At 55.3% G+C, this 8,846-nt stretch overlaps 1 protein-coding gene across 1 annotated transcript; it reads right to left on the minus strand.

Moving 5' to 3' along the window:
• Positions 1 to 4,384: 4,384 nt before the first annotated feature.
• Positions 4,385 to 7,234, minus strand: LOC112899481. Its single transcript, XM_025967966.1, has 4 exons — positions 6,592 to 7,234; positions 5,913 to 6,381; positions 5,387 to 5,804; positions 4,385 to 4,924 (listed from the first exon to the last, which is right to left on the minus strand). The coding sequence occupies exons 1-4, from the start codon at positions 7,232 to 7,234 to the stop codon at positions 4,385 to 4,387; spliced, it is 2,070 nt and encodes a 689-aa protein (XP_025823751.1).
• Positions 7,235 to 8,846: the final 1,612 nt, after the last annotated feature.

Genomic DNA, 8,846 nt, shown 5'->3' on the forward strand with positions numbered 1-8,846 from the left:
AGGTAGAATTCATGAGTAACACTAACTAATAAGAGAAACAGAGGAGTAGGGATGTCCATGACCGAGGACGCGGCTATACGTATAGTTTTCACCCTGCAGGGGTTGTACACCTGGACCCACTCGAATAGACACTAGCCGGAGATCAGCCGACTAGCATACGAAACACCGGTCTACTGAAACGGAACTAGGAGCCACGGCACCATCCGGCTGTCCCGGGTCTTGGGCGCATCCTCCCACGGGAGGTCGCCCCGGGACTGTGAAGCCTCCCATGCGTCTCAGGAACATGAGGTTAGCACCTCCTTCCCCTGCACTGATACTCGATCCTCCCACCGGCTTGGTACCGCGCTTGCTAACTCCGGACCGGACCCACCCTCATAATGGGTAAGTGGTGTGCATGCTTAAAAGATTCCCACAAGTCATAGTAACTCTCACCCGGTCCTTAATTGCTGAAGCGGGCATCTTCGTCAAAAGCGTCTCCACCACGGTGGTCCGCGACTGCACCCTTAACGGGTGCCCCTAACACCTCAACTCGTAACCAAACTGTACCCGCCACAGGTACTCCGTAGGGTGTGCCAAGATACACACCCCAAGCCCTCGATCCACGATCGAGTTAGGTTGCCCACTCCCGGCTCAAACCCTAGTCACCAACTCCTGAAGAGAACCACTTCACACACGCCAAGACTATCCATCCATTCCCACACATACACATTCAAGGATTTACAAGGCATTTCATATAATAAATAAGTGAGATAGGATGGCAAGGAGTAGGGTACACAAAATAGGCCATGCAGGTTCATCTCGATATAAGTACACATATAGCGATAGCATATCTACAAGCAATGCCTAATAGGAATTCAAATCGTAGATGGGCGTGAACCTGGCATCTCTTCGAAGTCCTCCTGGGCCCCCGGGTAGTCCTGGCCGTCGGTCAACTCCTCGTGGTCGGGTCCTATTCGTAAATACGAGTAAGAGTAGGGACCAAAGTGCAAATATGCACAAAACTCTACAAATAAGATCCAAATCACCACAATGCCTACTCTAACGGGTGGTTCATGATTTTAGAAGAATTATGGAACTGGTTTCATAATTTTTGGTGGTCCGGTCGATTTATTATGAATTTTCTAAGGAAAAGCCTATTTCTGAAATTAATAAAGAATTTCTAGAAAAGGAAAATCAGGCAACAGGGACACGTGGCAGCATCCGGGGTGTGCCACGTGGCATGCTGACGTCAACATGACGTCATCAGGGGGGTCCGGATCTGCTGACGTCATCAGTGGGCCCTGCTGACGTCAGCGTTGACAGCTCAACGTTGACCGGTCAACGGTCAATGGTCAAAGGTCAAGGGGGGTCCACGGTTAACGGGTCCCATGGGTCAGCCTGCCCTGAGGCTGACAGGTGGGCCCCTCGGGTCGGGCCGGGAAAAGAAAAAGGAAAAGGGCTCGGCCTGGTTCTGGGTTCAATTTCAGTTGGGCCGGCTCGGTTGGCCCAACAAGGCTGGCTCGGGCAGTGGGCTGGCTGGGCGTGCAGGCCGGCTCGGTCCTCGGGCTGGTTGGCTCATCTTGGGCCGTGATGATCCTTGGGCCGCAGTGGGCTGGCGGCCTTCTTCTCCTTCACCTTCTCCACGCTGGTTGCTTCCGCCTTCTTCACGCTGACAAGCCGGGCCCATGCGTCAGTCTCCGCGGGATCCGGTGCGGCGGGTCTGGATCCGGTGCGGCAGGAGGGCGTGCGTGTGTGCGCGCGACGGTGTGTGTGTGTGGCGCCCGAAGGGTGCTCGGGGAAAGGCCTCAAAGGCTTGGCCGCGACGCGAACGCGATGTCGCGGCCGCGTCGCTGGGTGGACGCGCACGGCGAGGCTGTGGCGCAGGCATGGCGAGGCTGGGCGCGTTCGGGCTCGGAGTGGTCTAGCAGAGACGCGGCGAGGCTGGGACACGGCTTGGCCTCGCGTCGCTGGCGTGCATGCACGCGCGCGGGTCCTGGCATCCCAGGGCCGCGGCGTGGCCGTGCCGTGCGCGGGGCACCGGCATCCCGAGCCCGCGGCACGACGCGGCGGCGGTGAGGCGACGGCGGTAGCGGGGGAGACGGCGGCGCGTCGGGCTCCTGCACGAAAAGATGGCATGACAGCCGGAAGGGAAGGGGGTCCCTAGGGTTTGCTACAGAAGGCTCCTCGGCATCGCCGGCAGCAGAGGGGAAGGAAAAGGAACGGCGGTGGTAGAGCTCACCGAGGGCTCGCTGGCGGGTCACTTGGCGCGGTGGTGGGCTTGTGCAGGCAGGTCGGGGCCATGCAGGATGAGCGGCAGCGTCGAAGTCGTCGTACGGGGCGTCGGCCTGGTGAAGCTCCGGTGGCGGCAGCGGCGGCTTCCTTCTCGCTCGGCTCCTGGTCCTCCTTCTCTTGCACTGCTCCTCCTCCTCCTTCTCTCCCTCTCTTTGGTGCGGCGACGGCGGAAAGGGAAAAGGGGCGTGGGTGGTTAGGGCTTCGGGCGGCGGCCGTGGGGTTCTTATGGGGCGGTCCTAAGGTTCGGGAGCGGCTGCGGCTGGGGCTTTTTGGCGTCCGGGCCAGGACGCGTGGCGGCATTGCGGTGTCGGATGGAGCGCGGCTAGGGTTAGGGCTCGCGGCGCGGGCGGTCGGGGTACGAGGGAAAAGGGAGCACGCGCGCGGGGGCGGTTATGCCGGTTGTCGCGGAGCGGGGCAGCGCGCGGGGCTGGCGGATGACGCGAGGGAGCGGGGCCGCGACGGGGAAGAAAAGAGAAAAAGGGAGGCGCGGCGGTTGGAGCTCCCTGGCGCGGAGCGGGCGACGCGGCAGAGAGGAGCGAGCGGAGACCGGGGTCGCGGGCGAGCGGAGGAAGCGGAAAGCTGACGGGCGGGACCCGCTCGTCAGCTGCCCCTGGGCGGAGGGAAGCTGAAAGGTCGCGATGGTTCGCGATGGTGGGCTGGGCCGGTGTCGTGCGGGGAAGGAAGGGGGAAAGGAAAAGAGGTCAGCTGGGCTTGGGCTGCGATGGCCTGTGGGCTGCGCGGCTGGCTTGGGCTGGTGGTCCGTAAGGGGTTTTAGGGGTTAGGTTTTGGATTTGAATTTGAATAGCTCTTTCAAATTCAAATCCCACACAATTGAATCAAGCAATTCAAAAATCCAATCAAATAAAATTCATCAATCCCTCCAAACCAAGATAATTCGCAAAAGTTTTTGAAGTTCACCATTTTTGTTAAACAAACTTTCTAAGTGCTAACATGGAATGTTACAGACTCCACCGTCACAAGAATCTCATCCCCGAGATTAGAGGTTTACCTGGTCCTTGAAAAGGTGTGGGTACTTCTCCTTCAGGTCGGACTCTTTCTCCCAAGTGGCTTCCCGTTCTGTGTGATTACTCCAAAGAACCTTGCAGTAGGGAATGGAAGTCCTCCTAGTCTCCTTATCTGCCCGGGCCAGTATCTTCACGGGATACTCCACATACTCAAGTGTTTCTTGCAGGTCCACTGCCCCTGGGGTTATTGTCTCATCCGGCACTCGCAAGCATTTGCGTAGCTGAGATACGTGGAAAACTGGATGTACCCTAGCAAGTTCTTCTGGTAGCTTCAGTTTGTACGCCAATCCTCCGATCCTCTGGATGATCGGATACGGTCCAACGAACCTCGGAGCTAGCTTCCCATTGACGTGGAACCTCTTGGTGCCTCGGAGCGGTGACACCTTCAGGTACACGTGATCTCTGACTTCAAACGAGAGGTCTCTCCTTCTCTTGTCGGCGTAGCTCTTCTGTTTGCTTTATGCTATCTTCAGGTTTTCCCTGATCTTGGCGACATTTTCTTCAGCTTCTACGATTGAGTCTGGACCAAAATACAATCTCTCCCCGGTTTCCGACCACATCAGCGGTGTTCTGCATTTCCTGCCATAAAGTGCCTCGAAGGGTGACATCCGCAAGCTGGCTTGATGGCTGTTGTTGTACGTGAACTCAGCATGGGACAAACTCTTTTCCCAATCACTTCCGTAGGCTAACACACATGCTATAAGCAAGTCCTCGAGTATCTGGTTCACTCTCTCGGTCTGCCCATCGGTTTGGGGGTGAAAGGCGGTGCTGTAATCTAGCTGAGTCCCTAGGGACTTGTGCAAACTCTGCCAGAATTTCACGGTGAATTGAGGGCCTCGATCTGATACTATGCTTCGTGGTGCCCCGTGGAGTTTCAGAATGTTCTCCATGTACAGTTCGGATAGTCGACTCACGGTGTAAGTGGTCTTGACGGGGATGAAGTGTGCCACTTTGGTTAGGCGATCAACGATTACCCAAATGGAGTCATTGCCCTTCTGAGTCCGGGGTAATCCCGTTATGAAGTCCGTACAAATGTCATCCCACTTCCATATGGGAATATCAAGTGGTTTCAGCAGACCGGTAGGGCACTAATGTTCAGCCTTGATTCTCCTACAAATGTCGCACTTAGCCACGAATTCAGCTATGTCCGTTCTCATGTCGTTCCACCAGAATCGGTCCTTCAGGTCTTGGTACATCTTCATGCACCCTGGGTGTATGGCGTACTTGGAGTTATGCGCTTCATCCAGAATCTCAGCACGGATCCCTGGATCCTGGGGTACACATATGCGATCTTTTAGCCATATGGTCCCTTGGTCGTCGACCGTGTAGTCGGTCGCTTTTCCGTCTCGCATTGCTCGCTTGAGCTTCTGAAGTTCTGGGCATTGTCGCTGAGCTTGTCTGATTCGATCCTCCAGATCGTACTTGACTGTCATTGCGTTCAGGTGCCCTTGCTCTACTATTTCTAATTTCAGTCTCTCAAGTTCATCGCACAGTTCAGGTTGTTCATCACGAACCATCAGATTGCTGCAATAGTGCTTTCTGCTTAAGGCATCTGCTACGACGTTAGCCTTGCCAAGGTGGTACTGAATATTCAGGTCGTAGTCCTTGATCAGCTCTAACCATCTCCTCTACCTCATATTCAGCTCTACCTGAGTGAAGAAATACTTCAGACTCTTGTGATCAGTATAAATATCGCACTTGTTGCCAATTAGGTAGTGCCTCCAAATCTTCAAGGCGTGCACTACAACTGCGAGTTCAAGGTCGTGGGTAGGGTAGTTTCCTTCGTGTTTCCTCAACTGCCGGGAGGCATACGCAACAACTTTGCCGTCTTGCATCAGCACACAACCCAAGCCTTGATGAGAAGCGTCACCATAGACTACGAAATCCTTCCGGATATCCAGAAGAGTGAGGACTGGGGTAGTAGTGAGTCGGGACTTGAGCTCTTGAAAACTGGCTTCGCACTTGGGTGACCATACGAACGGTACGTTGTTCTTGAGTAGCTCGGTCATGGGCTTGGCAATCTTGGAAAAGTTCTCAATAAATCGCCGGTAGTAGCCTGCCAATCCCAAGAAGCTTCGGATATCGGTAACACTCTTCGGCTGCTGCCACTCTGACACGGCTTCAATCTTCTCGGGATCTACGGCAACTCCATCAGCAGTCAACACATGGCCTAGGCAGGCAACCTTCTCTAGCCAAAACTCGCATTTACTGAACTTGGCATACAGGTGGTTCTGCCTCAACCTCTCGAGCACTATCCTCAGGTGCTCAGCATGTTCTTCGGCGGTCTCGGAGTAGATCAAGATGTCATCGATGAAGACTACGATGAACTTGTCCAATTCTTCCATGAACCCCTTGTTCATCATGTTCATAAAGTAGGCGGGTGCATTGGTCAGTCTGAAAGATACTATGGTGAACTCGTATTGACCATATCTGGTCACGAATGCTGTCTTCGGGATGTCACACTCCCGGATCTTCATCTGATGATACCCGGACCTCAGATCAATCTTGCTGAAGAATTTGGCCTTTCTCAACTGGTCAAGCAGATCATCGATTCTGGGTAACGGATACTTGTTCTTGATGGTCACAGCGTTCAGCGATCGGTAGTCGATGCATAACCTCATGGTTCCATCCTTCTTCCTTACAAACAGCACGGGTGATCCCCATGGCGATGCACTAGGCCTGATGTACTGTTTATCTAGCAGGTCCTTCAGCTGTTTCTTCAACTCGGTGAGTTCTTCTGTGGACATGCGGTAGGGTCGCTTCGCGATCGGTGCCGTCCCTGGCACAAGGTCGATTACGAATTCGACATCCTTGTCCGGTGGTAAACCTGGCAGCTCTTCGGGAAACACCTCAGGATACTCGCAAATCACTGGCACGTCTTCGAGTTTCCTCTTATCCAAGTTGTTCAAATTGTACACCCGAGGTACATCTTGGGACTTCAACGGTTCCACCTCGATCTTCTTCCCACTAGGGTGTTCTAGTGTCGCCAACTTGGGCAAGCAAGATATGACACCCTTGTGTGCAGTCAACCAGTCCATCCCCAAAATGACATCTATCCCCTCTGATGGTAGTACTGTCAAGTCAGCTGTGAATGGCAGTCCCTGAATCATGATTCTCACTCCCTTACATGCTAGTGTGCACCTATGATCTCCCAGCGGGGAGCTAGTGATGATAGGATGGCTTCTCGGGGTCATCGGGAGGGATTTTTGTGCAACACACTTCGAAGAGATGTAGGAGCAAGTGGTTCCAGAGTCAAATAACACCAAGGCTTTAGAGCCGTTGATAAGGTACTCACCTGTCACGATGTCGGGAGCATCCCGGGCCTCCTCCTCAGTCAGGTGGGTGAGGCGGCCACGGTCTCCGGAGCGCGGAGCTTGAGCGGGCCTGCCGGCGGAGCCAAGCACGTGAGCTGGAGTCGAGGTCTTCTTCTCGGGGCACTCATAGGACTTGTGGTCCGGTTTGTTGCAAGTGAAGCAAACAAACGGCGTCGAGCCACTGTTGGTCCTCTGTGCCGGCTGCTGGCAGTGGTAGCTACCTCCTCCCTGGTTCTGTCCTCCGTGGATCTTGTTGCCGGAGTAGTGGTTGCCTCCCCCACCGTAGTTCCTGCTCGGCTGACTGGAGCCGGAACGGAAACCGCTCCTCGGTGGCAGGGGTGGCGCGTTCCTTGCCTTCTGGAAGGGCCGGTCTCGTACCTGGTGGTCGGTCTGGCGCTTCTTGTTGCGCTGACGGTCTTCCCATCCCAATCTCTCCCTCTCCACAGCAATGGCACGGTTGACCAAGCTGCGGAGCGATGGGTACTCGCATCCCGTCACAATCTGACAGATGCCGTGGTGTAGTCCTCGGAGGAACCAGAACTGCTTCTTCTCCTCGATGTTGGTGTCGTTTGCAGCGTGCCTCATCATCTTGGTGAAGTGGTGCTCGTACTCCTCCACCCTCATCGTACCCTGAGTCATGGTACGGAACTCCTGGGCCTTCTGAATCATCACTTGCCGGGGCACGTGCTACTCACGGAATGCCCTAGCAAACTCCTCCCATGAGATGTGTGCTGGGTCATGGTGGGAGTCACAGTAGCTGTCCCACCATGACTTGGTGGTACCCTCGAGCTGGTGAATGACGAGTGCGACGCATTCCTCGTCAGTGCAGTTGGTGAGGTCCAGCTTGGTCTCAATCACCCTCAGCCAGTCATCGGCCTCCAAGGGGTCCTCGGCGTAGCTGAAGGTCGGGGCCTTCAGGCGGATGAATCTCTCGATCTTGCGCTGGAGGTCCTCTTAAGGCGGGCCATGACGGTGGGCCCCATGGTTCCTCTGATCAACTGACTCGGCCAGGCGCTGGAGTAGCTGAGTCTGCCTGTCCATGATCTCTGCGAGTGTCGGCGGTGGTGGCGGTGGCTGCTGTGCGTGCTCGGCGTCGATTTCCTCGTCGACCTCCTCCTGATCGGCTTCGTCTCCACGGTGTGCCACCCCAAAGATGCGGGGTGCGGCACCCGCGGCAGGTCCTCTGCCTATTCCACGTCCTGCTGCCGGGGCACGTGCTGGGTCAGCGCCCACGGCCAAACGGGCGGCCTCGTCCGCGTGCCTCGGTTGTGGCTTCCTCCTGAGCGGCTTGTTCGAAGCGGGCCATCAAGCAGTCGGATCTCCGGATCGACATCTCCTGTATAGGATGAAGGGGGAATTTCCTCATGTAAACGTCGGCACTCACCACCCAAAGTAAAAGAATACACACAAGGGCAAAACATGCCAGTTATCCGAAGGGATGCAAGAATAAAAGGCAATAACATTCAGAATAAAAGCAATTATCCAAAAGATGCGAGAATAAAAAGAAATAACATCCATCCATTTAGACATCATTCAGGTAGTACAAGGAAACACCGGTGTTATCTCGAGGTCAACACATAAGCCTTCAAGATATCACCCCCAACTCACACTCTATGAATACATCATGAATGTTTACAAAAAGGTGGCGACTCCTATCGTGTCTACCTGAACTCGTGACATCATAGGACGCTAGCCGGAAACATGTCATCGGCTCAGAACAAGACTCATGAGGACTCACGCCGGAATGGATCATCGGCGGCTACCTATCCTACATCTACCCCTACCCTAAGACACTGACTCACTCCCTAGAAGAAGGTGACGCGCGGCTTCTTGTAGGACAGCACGCGCTTGTAGTCCTCCGGGTAGTCTTCCGGGAAGATGGCGTCGATGGCTGCGACGGCCTCCACCACCTCCTCGGTCTCGATCGCGGGCAACATCTCCTCGTGGGGGCACAGGTGTAGGCGAAGCTCCGTGGGGATGAGCTTGAAGTCCTCCTTCCTCACCATGGGCTGGCTCTCCTCGGGTAGCTGGTTCCTCAGCTCGTGGATCTCGTCGATGTGGATCGAGTCGGAAATCTCCCACGTCTGCAAGGCGTGTGCGGCCTTGTCGCGGAGGTACACGGCAGTGCGGGTCAGCAAGGCGATGTTCCTCTTGTTCCTCTCCAACCTGGTCTCAAGTTCCTTCACCCGGTCCTCCACCTTGGCTTCGAAGTAGCCGTGAAGGGTCATGAAGTCCT

The sequence above is a fragment of the Panicum hallii genome, chromosome 7 (genome assembly GCF_002211085.1).
Source record: "Panicum hallii strain FIL2 chromosome 7, PHallii_v3.1, whole genome shotgun sequence".
Taxonomy (NCBI): domain Eukaryota; kingdom Viridiplantae; phylum Streptophyta; class Magnoliopsida; order Poales; family Poaceae; genus Panicum; species Panicum hallii.

What these genes read in the sequence shown, in the direction of transcription:
- LOC112899481 (XM_025967966.1), bottom strand. Translation starts at nt 7,234, where the DNA reads ATGAGGGTGGAGGAGTACGAGCACCACTTCACCAAGATGATGAGGCAC. An exon ending in TGCTCCCGACATCGTGACAG is followed by an intron (nt 6,382 to 6,591) that starts GTGAGTACCTTA and finishes TGCCATTCACAG; the next exon opens with CTGACTTGACAGTACTACCA. An exon ending in AAGAAGGATGGAACCATGAG is followed by an intron (nt 5,805 to 5,912) that starts GTTATGCATCGA and finishes CAAATTCTTCAG; the next exon opens with CAAGATTGATCTGAGGTCCG.